The 12,405-nt window shown below is 38.3% G+C and overlaps 2 protein-coding genes and 1 long non-coding RNA gene across 3 annotated transcripts; 1 reads left to right on the top strand and 2 right to left on the bottom strand.

Annotated features, from left to right (window-relative positions):
• LOC130069219 (uncharacterized) lies at positions 1-666 on the bottom strand. Its single transcript, XR_008803743.1, has 2 exons — positions 141-666; positions 1-110 (listed from the first exon to the last, which is right to left on the bottom strand). It is a non-coding gene; the product is annotated as an uncharacterized LOC130069219 (long non-coding RNA).
• Positions 667-2,204: 1,538 nt separating this feature from the next.
• Positions 2,205-8,717, bottom strand: slc5a3b (solute carrier family 5 member 3b). The gene is made up of 2 exons (XM_056232959.1): positions 8,480-8,717; positions 2,205-4,734 (listed from the first exon to the last, which is right to left on the bottom strand). The coding sequence occupies exon 2, from the start codon at positions 4,453-4,455 to the stop codon at positions 2,335-2,337; it is 2,121 nt and encodes a 706-aa protein (XP_056088934.1). The 5' UTR covers positions 4,456-4,734; positions 8,480-8,717; the 3' UTR covers positions 2,205-2,334.
• A 983-nt stretch (positions 8,718-9,700) lies between these two features.
• atp5po (ATP synthase peripheral stalk subunit OSCP) lies at positions 9,701-12,234 on the top strand. Its single transcript, XM_056232971.1, has 7 exons — positions 9,701-9,832; positions 10,370-10,420; positions 10,834-10,944; positions 11,036-11,165; positions 11,362-11,474; positions 11,680-11,766; positions 11,997-12,234. The coding sequence occupies exons 1-7, from the start codon at positions 9,806-9,808 to the stop codon at positions 12,105-12,107; spliced, it is 630 nt and encodes a 209-aa protein (XP_056088946.1). The 5' UTR covers positions 9,701-9,805; the 3' UTR covers positions 12,108-12,234.
• The last annotated feature ends 171 nt before the right edge of the window (positions 12,235-12,405 follow it).

Here is a 12,405-nt window from a genome sequence, read left to right as displayed (position 1 = left end):
TTTGTCGTTCTCAAATGAATGATATTTTTATTCATCCACAACTTTTGATAATAAAAGTAGCAAATGTACAAATCATTTGTGTATGTCTGAACAGATCAGAGAGCAATAAACTCCATATGCATCTTTTAAGCTTATGAAACGTTTCACAATGAATCGATGAAGCCAGTTTTATGAAACATAAGGAACGTTAAGAGATGTACACACTCTAAACTAAAGCACAAAAGAAATATCTGGAATCTATACACCATCCAATACAAATGTAAAACAAGATCCATTAAAATCAAATAAATCACAAAACCCTTTTGTTGTCATAAAAGGCCATGTTAAAAAAGTACCTTAGAGGATGACGTTAAATGAAGTAACGTAACAGTCTATTAAAATTCACATTATCAAACAACATAAAAGTGCCTTAAAAAAGAAAGAAAAGAAGATAGAACCTCATAATTTTACTATTAAATACATGGATAAATATTCAAAAGCTTTGGGTGTTGGTTTGAAAATCTGTGGTGTATCCAAAACCAACAATCACTTCCACCCCCCCTAAGCAAGTATAGTAGTTAGTTGGTATGGTATTGCCAGAGATCATATAAGTTTTGGATCAATCAATTAGGCCTCAGATATTCACAACACATAGTAGTTAATTTATTACAGCTTAAGCAATAATATAACTATCACACCACAGTATTGACTTAGTGATTCAGTTAGTGTAAATGCTATGAACCAGAATAAGATGAACTGGTACCTGCAGAGAAATGGTAATCACTTCAGTAAGATTGACAAGGACCATAAGAGTCCAAAACCAAATCAGTAATTTGGGGAAAAGAAGCATAAAAGAACAAGGTCTCTATTGAACTTTATTTTTATTCATGTACCTCTTTTCCAATACAAAGATAGTATCTGTATAAAAATGAATTTAAAAATATACATTTTTATTTTAAAATGTAAAACAATAATCAGCCAATTTAACCCCAGTTTATTTTATTTGGGTATGATAAGGATTTTTGAAAGGCTGATAAAAAAGTAGGAGACACAAAATAAATGTTGCACCTCTTCCTAATATCTCTTTTGGCATAACTCTTCTGAATGAAGACAAAATAATTTTGTTGCACCTTTGGGATAAATTTTCATTAAAATTATGGACTTGAATGTCAAAGTATAAATACAACATTGCGAGCTTGCACTTAAAAAAAAAAACGTTACATCTGTTTACAAAATCCCTCACGCCCATTTCATTTTCATTAAGGCCATCCACCAGTTCCCATTTGTCTGAACAAATAGAGCATTCAACAGCAGATCAACAACAGGTAACGCCTGTTACTGCAGCCATACTCAAATTCTTCTTCTAGAAGAACAAGATATTATTTTTGCGCAGCAATCAAAATTGGACATCCCAGTCGAAATAACCTGTTTTGGGATATCATAATATCAGATTACAACATGAATGACAGTGTTCTCTGAGTCTTTCCTGTGGTGGTTCTGAGGGTCATTCAGTAACATCCACATGACCAGACTGTGTTTGTTTTGGAGCGATAACATCTTGGGAGTCTTTTGCACATTAACTATGTCATATTCCCAACATGAAGATAAAGCAGGGTTTTTACAGCTTATGCTCTGCACAAAAGGCATTTTGGTGTTTTTTAAAGTAGCTCTAAATACAAAGAAATGAAAGTACTCAGAAATACACCAAATTACATACAGAGTTACAGTTACAATTTACATTAAGGGACCTAAATAGTCTTACTCGTATTTGGGAATGTACAGCAAGGTACCAGGTTTAATCAGACGGCACAACACCTTAGTGATATGGCATCTTTCTATGCAAAATATTTTTTTTTTAAATAAAATCTTTGAATCTTGTGATAAATTTCCCACCTTTTTTTCACTTAAAATTAATAATTTTCACAATTTCCATTTCACATAAAACTTTGGAAATATTACACACCAGTTACACGAGTGACAAAATTAAGGCAAAATTCACCAAGAAGAAAAACAGTAAATCCTACAGTTGCTTAACTTGACCAACCATAAACGACCAAATGCATTATTGAAACAGTAGCTTTTGTATAATCAACATACCACAAGGAAGAGTTTAAATATTTCAAGGGTGTGTGACACAGAGCCGGGGAGAAACAATAAATAACTTCTATCAGAATTATTCAAAATGTTTAGAGTCCCTAAAAGACTCTAGAAAAAGACTTTGTAAAAAAAAAAAAAAAAAAAAAAAAAAAAAAAAAAAAAAAAACACTGTAAATATTACAGACCCTAAATGGCTTATAAAAACAAATAGATCATATAAATGTGCTGTCTTTCAGGTCTTATGATAAGATCAGCACATTACAAGGAGAAGTACACAAACATGAAAACACCCAGTGAACAAACCAATACAAGGCCTAAGTTAAGTAACAGCTTGATCTTAGGGGGTTCATAAAGCATTTCACGAACAACTCCTTCATCTTCTTCAATGACTTTGGGTTCGACAACAGACATTTTCTCCTTTTGACAAATCCAGTCAAATATTTGAGGGCAGCTCTCTTCATCACGCTTGCCTTCATCCTTCCGTTTCACAAGCTTTACATGACCATTGCCGTACAGCTCCATTGGTGTGGATGCCTCTGTGCTGGGGGTCTCGGGATCTTGGTCACAAGGCGAGGGCATAAGAAGTTTCATGTCAGCCCCATCAAGACATCTCTCCTTCTGGACATCCTCAGGCACATCCTTCTTGAGAACACCATTGCCATTAGTGAGTTTGTACATCTCTTCTCGTTCAGTCACAGGAAGCCGTTTAAGTTCTCTCAAGCCCCAGATTGTGGTACGCTTGATCTTCTCCACTTCTGGAGGTGGCGTGCACAGACTGACACCCACAGCCACCAGCCCGGAAATCCAAAACAGCCCGGCAGCAATGTACATGTATTGGACATGAGTAATGAAAGCTGGACGCTCATCAGGCTGGTCACATCTTGGCTCACGATATACAAAGCCAAGTAAGAGGCGGGTGGTGCCTAGCACAAACCCAGTCATACCGCCCCAAAATGCGCCGGTCTCATTGCAACGTTTCCAGAAGACTCCGAGTAAAAACAGGGCAGCAATGGGAGGTGTGAGGTATCCTGCAATTTCCTGGATGTACAGGTACATCTGGCCACCTTGCATCTCAATAATGACAGGCACCCAAGCGATGCTGATAGTCACCATGAAGATCACAAACAACCTGCCGACCACCACCAGCTCACGGGAGGATGCACGTATACGCAGCATTTTATAAATGTCCAATGTGAAGATGGTGCTAGCGCTGTTAAAAATCGAGTCCAGGTCGCTCATGAGGGCAGCGATCATCACAGCCATCATCAACCCTCGGAGACCCACCGGCATCACGTTCATGACCAACCGAGGGTAGGCGATGTTGGAACAGCCAGCTTGACTGCCACAAACAGCCATGCAGTGCTCTGGTCCGATGCACGCCAGCTCATCTGGGAACAATATTCGTGAGATCATTCCTGGAATAACGATGATAAACATGGGAAGGACCTTAAGAATTCCTGCCATAAGTGTGGAGCCTTTAGCATGGACAATATTCTTGGCAGCTAATACTCTCTGGACGATGACTTGGTCTGCACACCAGTACCAAATGGATGAGGGTGTCTGACCCAACAGGAAGCCTGGCCAAGGGATGTCCTCATCAAGCGGTCCTCGTAGGAGCTTAAGAGAATCTGGCTTGGGATGGATTCGGCAGGAGTTTGTGTACTGGAAGCTGAAGTTGCTGTTAGCCAGGATGGCTGTGACGTTGGGGACTGCTTCCATGTATTTTTCCCGCACCCCTTCCAAACCGCCTACCTTGACCAGACTGATTATGGTAAGGGTCAAAGCACCGCCAATCATGAGCACAGCCTGTAGAGTGTCCGTGTAGATCACAGCAACCAGTCCACCGGTCACTGTCAGGAAGGCAGTCATAGTGATAAGCAAGATGATTGACAGGTATAGATTCCAGCCAAGAGACTCCTGAATGAAAAGAGCTCCTGCGTACAAGTCCACTGAGAGTTTAGTAAAGACATACAGAAGAAGTGAGAGGGCAGCAAAGTAAATCTTTAGCCGCTTGCCTCCGTAGCGCTTGGAGAGGTACTCTGGCATGGTGTAAACTCCACAGTGGATGTAGACAGGGATGAACACCCAGCCGAGCAGCTGCAGAAGAAGGAGGGCATTGAACTCCCAGGCGCCCACTGCAAAACCACTTGCTGCACCAGAACCAGCGAGACCAATGAAATGCTCGCTGCCGATGTTGCTGACAAAGAGTGAGGCACCTATCACCACCCAGTTCATATTTCGACCTGCCAGAAAGTAGCCACTGACAGTGCTATGGTTGGACTTCCACATGGCAAGCAGACCAATTACAAGCAAAAGTACAAAATAAAGTGCAACAACTGCAATATCCGCCGCCTCCATCATGGGTCCTGTTTGTATCATGTTTAAGTTACTATCACAGTTCAAAATGCAATTGTCTGAAAAAAATAGGTCTATTTGAGTAAAGATGCAAGCAAATGCACATAAAATCTCTTATTCATTTGGTTTGCTGTCTTTCTAGAAGGAAACGGAAGCATCCGCCATCTGTCAGATGAATTTCTATCTGGTTTGTGTTTGGTTTATATTTGATTGGTAATCCAACGGTGCTCTCATGAAGCACAAGAGTTATTTTGGGGAGGATGTCTCTGGCTTCTGGTCTAGAAATGGCAAGAGTTTACATTCCTGCAAGACAGCAAACACAGAAAGAAAGAGACATGGCATGCATTAGATCAAGTGTGTAGATCATTCATTATTACTATGCACTGACTTTACCACAAAACGGGAAAATAACATTTTGATAAAGATTTTTTGATAACATTGTTACAGTTGTTATTTTGTTGAACAAATATACATAGACAATATACATACATTTATGCCCAGTTTCACGGACAAGGCATAAGCCTAGTCTCAGACTAAAATTGATGTTTGAACTCTTAGTACCATTATTTTGCCTCAAGATGCACACAGTAAGGCAGTAATCTTTATTTTTCTAAGGCACGTTAATAAAAGCTATTTAAATGTCCTAATTTAACTAAGGCCTACTTTTTGCTTAATCTAAGCCCTATCTGTGAAACCAGGCCATTATTAATTTATCGGTATTGGACAATATTGGATATTTAATTGCACATGCTCATTTCACCATTTTTACATTTACAGTAGATTAACTTTGCCTCACTTAATATTTAAAAAACGAACACTGTTAAATGCAATCCAGTGAATTTCAAAATTAATATTTTTCATACAGTACATTATAATGTGGAGTAGCATTTAAAATTATTGCAATCAGTTCATAGTGTTTTTCTTATTTATTTAAACAAAATAGTATGGAATTTTGTTATTAGCTAATTTATCAGTTGTCAGCCATAACATGAAAATAATTATCAGCATATCACAGTCAGGATTTTAATATCAGTGTGTCCCTAAAATAAATTAATAACAGCAATAAAAAAAACAAAGACACCGTTTAATAAAGTCTCCATTTTCCAATAGGGTGATCAACAATGATAAAACAAGCAAACCATCATCATTATAATCTAAAAGTCGCAATTTTTTTTAATTTTTTTTTTTTTTCGTCCATTTTTATTTCGTCCGCAGTTTTTCCTCTTTGTCGCCATCTCTGTTCGAAATCTGCAATTGCAGTCATTTGCGGAATTATCAACTTTACGTAAGTTGTACTTCGACACGGCACAGCGTGGATGAACACAATGTTTGAGGAGACTGAGGCGGTCAGTCACCGTGCCGGTGTGGATACTAGCATTCAGAATCACAGATTATTCTTTTTGGAAGTATGACCAACATAATAATTTTCACCGGAAAATGTCACCACCTTTCTGGATCCGCCATCAAATTGATAAGTTTAATTATATCAGAGAAAAGGCTATAAATCTCCACCTCCAGCATCCTTACACGCAATATAGCCTACTAGCCGAGACTCCTTCTTTATGTGTACAGATGTGACGTAATGACGCAAAGACATGCTCGAATCTCCCGCGGAAATCCACCAGTACCACTGGGATTAAAAACATTATTACAAGCTTACCGCTTTGAATCCAGCTAAGGCAAGCAGATAGTTTTGAACACTGGCTGGTTATGTATTTTCTCAAATATGTATTTTGGATAATTTTTAACCCAAAAAAAGCTACGGACTGCAGCTTTAAGGAACGTCAATAAGAGTGACTACTGCCGCCTGTTGGTATTTCGAAGAAATTTCTTTTCTTACCCATATGCAACCCTTGCCAAACAAAACTGCTCTGACTGTTGCCCCTCTCACTATAGCGGTCTTCATTTTTCCCAATCTTGGTTAAAGACACACGATGAAAAAAAAAAACAAGTCCGCCACCACTCCTTACTTTACTTTTCATAGCCCAGGCTTTTTATAAACCAGGTAAATTATGCCCTACCCTGTCTAAAATTATACACATTAAGAAATGATTACAACAGTACCTTTCATCATGGCCTTATCTTTGTAAAAAAGCACCACCATGACACCATGACTCGGTCACTGTATGACACTAGCCTCGTGAGACCATCCTGATCTCGCGAGCTTTCAAGGTTTCACTCGCAGATCAGTCTGGATACTTTCCGTTAAAGAAAATTTGGGAGCAGTTCACCAAACGAACGTCCAATCAGCGTTGGCTTTGAGGCGGGTTGAGGTGTGACGCAACGAGAAGCGCGACAGTTCAGTCTAAAGTACATGTCGGCTTCAGCGGATGAAACTAGCATCAGCGTGGCTATCGAGCAAGTTTTATCGGAATTACAGAGTATTTCTTCACTGAAAGAAGAGCAAAACACTGCTCTGGAGGCTTTTCTCAGAGGAAAAGTTACGCTCTGTTAGTACGTCATATGCTTCGTTGATCTGATTGGTTGATTTGGCCCGTCTATCACCAACATAGGCCAATCAGCTAACCAGTATTTTCGCCCCTTACCAAAACTACTTCAACGGAAGGTTTCCAGATGGATATGCGGAGCAAATCCATCTGGCAGAGTCAGGTTAGTATGACACGACTTGTTGTGATGTTATCAGGTTGCAGATGCACATCAGTGCTATAAATTTAGCATAACTGACAACATATCACAAATGACAAAAATACTGAGTCAATACTGTAAACAGATGCCCTCTGTGCAGGACAGTTAACCTTAATTATTTCATCATTTACTGATCCTCGCATTATTCCAAAATTCGTTTGACTCTCATTCTTAGGTGGAGACAGGCCTGGCGCCAGGACACACGTTTTTGGGGGGCATTTATATTTCTCAGGGGGGCCAGACACTGAAATGAAATCGTGGGGTCCAGTCCATGTTGGCACAGCCTCAGGTATACCCCCCTCCTCTGCCACCAGGCCTGGGTAGAGCACAAAACAGATGGTAGGCAGAATGACAAGTCTCAGCAATGAGAATGGTGACCTTGACTGCCAGTCTGTAACATTGTGCCTAACATCTCTTTTGAGTTCCACATCAGAAAAAGAGTCATAAAAAATTAGTGAATGACGACATCATTTTCATTTTTGGATGAACAATCCCATTAAATCTAACAACAACCAACCAGACTGGGATAATCTCTTTATGGATCCTCTGGTTGGCCAAGAAAAAAAGAAAAGACACAGCATGGAGAGGAGGGGTGGGCAAGGAGGAAAATTTCCACTGCTAGACAATTCACCTCACACCACCTTCAGATGTGCTCTAGTAACCAATGGCAACGACTTATTGATCAAGATATTTAATTAAACGATAATAATAATGACAGTAACACAAAAGAGACCTACACCATTTATTCAAGGATGGGTGACTAAATAAAAAAATTTAAAACAAAGACCTACAACTGCTTATTGACATGTCCTGTTTGGAAAAATTTGATTCATTATGCGTGGAATTTTACTATGTTGCTTAAACACCAACTACAACTCAAACGCTGCGACTCCTGCGAAATTTCTGGAAAGCAGCGTTCGTCGGACGACACTACGACAGAACGATATTTTTTTAGTAAACAACAGTCAGACCAGTTGGATTGCTGGTTCTTTGCTGAAGATTACAATCAACATTTTCAACAAACATTTGTTTTAATAACCCTCCAAACCTGTATGACATTCTTCCAAAAAGCCCCAGTCACATTAATTTTCATAGAATCTAGGCTAAAAAATAAAAGTGAATGGGGACCGAGCTGTCACGCCTCCTTGCTCAATTTTAAATGAACTATCCCTTTAATTCAAGACGTATGCTGCGTCATGTCGTTTGAAAAACAGTACCTTAGAAGATTTAATATTTATCGTGCAGATATTGACTACTAAATTACCGAATTCTTCGAATATGAAGCATTTATACGCCGCTACAAATACAGTCACTTTGCAAGACCTATTCTGTTCGGATCATTGATTCAGTTCACTTCTCAATTCCTGTCTGATAAAATGGTTACACTTGAGATACAACTTACCATTCTTAGGATAGGCTATAGTCTTGAAATAAAGAATTGATTAGCGCGTGTTCCTAGAATGAACGAACAGCTCCAAGCGAGGTGATCCTCTCCATCAGTGTCTGACAGCTTCAACGCAGAAGGGTGCAGGATATGTTCGCTCGCACAAAAGGTCTTTAAAAGTTCAGTAATGGTAGATTTCAGTCCTTTGGAATGAATGGTGCTGCAAACGCGCCTTTTATAAACGTCCATCGACTCCTTTTTTCTTCCGCTCGACCCTTTTACATTTGGTGTGTATGAGTAAACGTGACGTGGCCAAGGAGGTCACTTGCATATTAAGTCACGCCTACTGTAAATTACAAGAGCTATTGTTTCATGACTTTTCACCTCTTGTAGTCCCTTGCTTAATACTGGAAACTGCCAGAAATCCCCCTTCTTTAGCCACGATCAAACCGGCTTCAGGACTAAACGAGACAGTCTTTGGAAGGGCTCATGCTAAGCCTCTTAGGTTTTGCAGTCAAAAGAACAATCTGGAAATGCATCATAAGATTCCTGAGCAGTGGGGTTTACAATGCTCATTAAGAATGTTCTTTACAAAGTTTTTTTTACCTTAGTTTTATATTGCATGTTTTCATTTCATCCAACTGCAATCGATTTTACAGCCTCTTATTAGCTAAAGTAAATTAATTAGCGAATTAGCTATAAGTAAATCGAAGTCTAACATATCCACAGAGTCCCTATCACCCCACAGGTGCACCTGAAGTGTCCACCTACAATTTGAAGCTGAATAAAACACATAAATAAACACACTCGTTGATTATGTTCCATCTTTATCAATATCAGTGATCTGGGTAATTTTGACATGATGTCAAATGCAGCTGTTATGCTCATGAGGAGCTGCACCGGCATATCTTCACACAAAATAAACTAAATTAAATTGCAAACATAAGGTTAAGCTTATATCAGGGTTAAGGTTATATCAGGTTTGGTAAACCTGCATTTTTATTAAGATAATTATAAGATATAATTTGGAGATTTTTACATCAAATAAGTATAGCCTTTATCTTACATTTTAAATAGCTCAAGGCTTTAACTAAAGACGTTTTACACATGTAGATTTATATAAGGTATATTGTTCCAAATAAAAAAAATAGTTGTATTAATATTTAAAGCTGTTTCCAAAGCGGTTTATTTGTTAACTATCCCGAATCCCGTGATCTTTCCGAGTAATTTTCCACTGATATGACTAACTACATTTCCCACAATACATAAGCGCGGCTCTTGCGTATTTCTTCCCGGACTTGCACGCATGCGCAGTGCTTTTGACCTACACAGTCGCAGGAGAAAATGGCAGCGCTTGGACTGGGGCTGCAGGTATGACATTCTAAAAACCTTGTCAGTTGTATGGAAAACCACGAGCTGTTTGGCTTCGTGTAGTTAAATCTATGTGATCTTTTGAAACTGTAAATATTTGACAGGCTTAAGCCAAGATGATTTGTCTGATAACTGAACGAGGCCTTGACAGGCAGTGTCTAATCCGCAACATGTACAGTGATTCAAACCCTGTGCTCTTGTGAGATCTTAATAATCCTTTATAAAGTTAATAATGTTCATTAGCGTCTCGAGTTGTATATTAATTGAATAAATTCATTTAAGAGTTGTGCAAAACTGCAAACTAGAACCTGACGAGTTTCTGCTCCTCACATGCTGAAGCATACAATGCTGAAAATGTGACTGGACATACGTTTTAAAAATTTAAGTTATCATATGATGTAATTTAGTAGGTTTTGAGACGCAATAAATGACAATACTGAAATGAAAAGCATATGTTTATATTTATGACCAGGTCGTGTCATTGAAAGTCTGTTATATTTGTCAAATCTGCATGAAAGTTATTCTGTTTCTCTACAGGTGCGTCAGTTTAGCACCTCTGTGATCCGACCAGTAGCAAAACTTATCAAGGTAAAAAAAAAAAAAAAAAGTTATTTATTTCATACCAGGGCAAAAGGACAAATGCATAATTTTTCCCATACCTATAAAAGTTACCATGGTAACCACAGTTTCACCTAAAATACCTAAACCACGTATTAGCTATCAGTGTCATAAAAGAAAAGAACAAGTACTCTAAAAGTGTCTTACACAGTATACGTGTTGTGTAGAATTTTCAGTTCTGATATTGGTAGTAAATTAATTATGGTGTTTTGGTGAAATAGTGGTGTTGTAATAGTATATTACATTTTGTTATTTAGCTGTTGATTTAACTCCATGGTTTATACTAATGCATTTACTGTATATACCATGATATAGTGCCATAGTAGTTACAGGGGGTTTTTTTTGTTGATAATTTGATAATTCTTACTGTAGTGTTTCTTCAGCCTCCTATCCAGGTCTATGGGGTCGAGGGACGCTATGCTACTGCCCTGTTCTCTGCTGCCAGCAAGCAGAAGAACCTTGATAAGGTTGAACAGGAACTTGGACGTGTGGCTGTGAGTTTCCCTTTAAATTTCTCTCTTTGTTTCTGCTTGCTTTACACAGTGCTTCAATAAGTTCTGGATTTGTCATTTTCCCTCTTCCTAGAGCCTGATTAAGGATCCTAAGCTGTCAGGTATTGTGATGAACCCCCATGTCAAGCGCAGTGTCAAACAGAAGACTTTCGTTGATTTCTTGATCAAGGCAAAACTCTCCCCCATCACCATTAACTTCATCAGTGAGTTTTCTGATCAGCCATTTCATTGATTCACTGAAAATTACTGTTATTTTAATCACATTGTAGAAGTCTGGAAGGGAGTGTCCTATATAGTAAAAAAAGACATGCACATTGAAATTAATATTTGTTGTATTTATAAAATCAAGAACAAAGTGTATTATATATTTGCATTTTTTTCAATTGTTTTGATTTACAGATGTCCTGGCAGAAAATGGCCGCTTGACCTTGACCCCTGATGTCATCACAGCCTTTGGCAAAATGATGAGTGCCCACAGAGGAGAGGTCACATGCTCAGTCACCACTGCTCAGGTAAGCCATGCATAAATGTATGGTTGTTTGCTTGCCTTGTACATATTACTTTTTTCCTTTTTTTTTAACCCTAATATTATTTCTAAAGATAAATGTTTTGTTTTAAATGTTGTTCTGCTCTGCATAAAAAGTGTTTGATTAATGTAGAATAAAATCTTTATTTTAGTGTCTTTATTGTGTGTTTTTATGCTGAATGTCTGAACAGCCTCTGGATGAAGCTAATCTTGCAGAGCTGAAGGTGGCACTGAATGGTTTCCTCGCAAAGGGAGAAACTATTAAGCTTGAGACCAAGGTAGGAGGGCTTGTTCCAGAGGGTGGGCTTCATTTAATTTTGAAGTGCTAATTTTAAAATTAAGATGACTAGGTTTTTAAAGAGGGTATTCGGGTCAGCATTATGTTTTGTTTTTTCTAAGGTTAGGGTTGCAAAAGAACACGTGCAATAAATTGCTTCTATCAAAGTGATTTCTTATATTTATTATAATACAGAGGTTTAATGTGTGTTTCTCTTCCTCCTCCTCTCAGTCTGATCCCTCTATTCTTGGGGGCATGATCGTGAGCATTGGTGATAAGTATGTGGACATGTCTACCAAGACAAAGATCCAGAAGCTCACCAAGCTGATCAGGGAGACCTAAGTCCTATGGACTGTCCAGACCTACTCTAATAAGATTCAGGAGTTGAAGAAAGAGCGTCCTCTCTGCTATTGTGTAGTTGAATGATCTTGTCCAGTTGTGTTCCAAATAAATATTATGTAACATTTAAGCTGTATGGTATTATTATTATTTTTTTTCTGAGGGGTTTAGTATGATATTAAATATCAAATTATATTTACAGTGTGTATTTAGTGAAAATGTAACTTGGAAGAATTGCTAATCTTTTAAATCTTACTGCATTTCCGATTGAGGAAAACGCTGCCACAATACCTAAACTAAA

This window comes from Rhinichthys klamathensis, unplaced genomic scaffold (genome assembly GCF_029890125.1).
Source record: "Rhinichthys klamathensis goyatoka isolate OS25496 unplaced genomic scaffold, OSU_Roscu_1.1 h1tg000358l_1, whole genome shotgun sequence".
NCBI classification, from domain to species: Eukaryota; Metazoa; Chordata; class Actinopteri; order Cypriniformes; family Leuciscidae; genus Rhinichthys; species Rhinichthys klamathensis.
This window is presented reverse-complemented; position numbering and strand designations above follow the sequence as displayed.

Coding starts and splice junctions, on each gene's coding strand:
- slc5a3b (XM_056232959.1), bottom strand. CDS start 4,455: ATGATACAAACAGGACCCATGATGGAGGCGGCGGATATTGCAGTTGTT.
- atp5po (XM_056232971.1), top strand. CDS start 9,806: ATGGCAGCGCTTGGACTGGGGCTGCAG. Junction 10,945..11,035: donor AGGAACTTGGACGTGTGGCT/GTGAGTTTCCCT, acceptor CCCTCTTCCTAG/AGCCTGATTAAGGATCCTAA. Junction 11,475..11,679: donor GCTCAGTCACCACTGCTCAG/GTAAGCCATGCA, acceptor ATGTCTGAACAG/CCTCTGGATGAAGCTAATCT.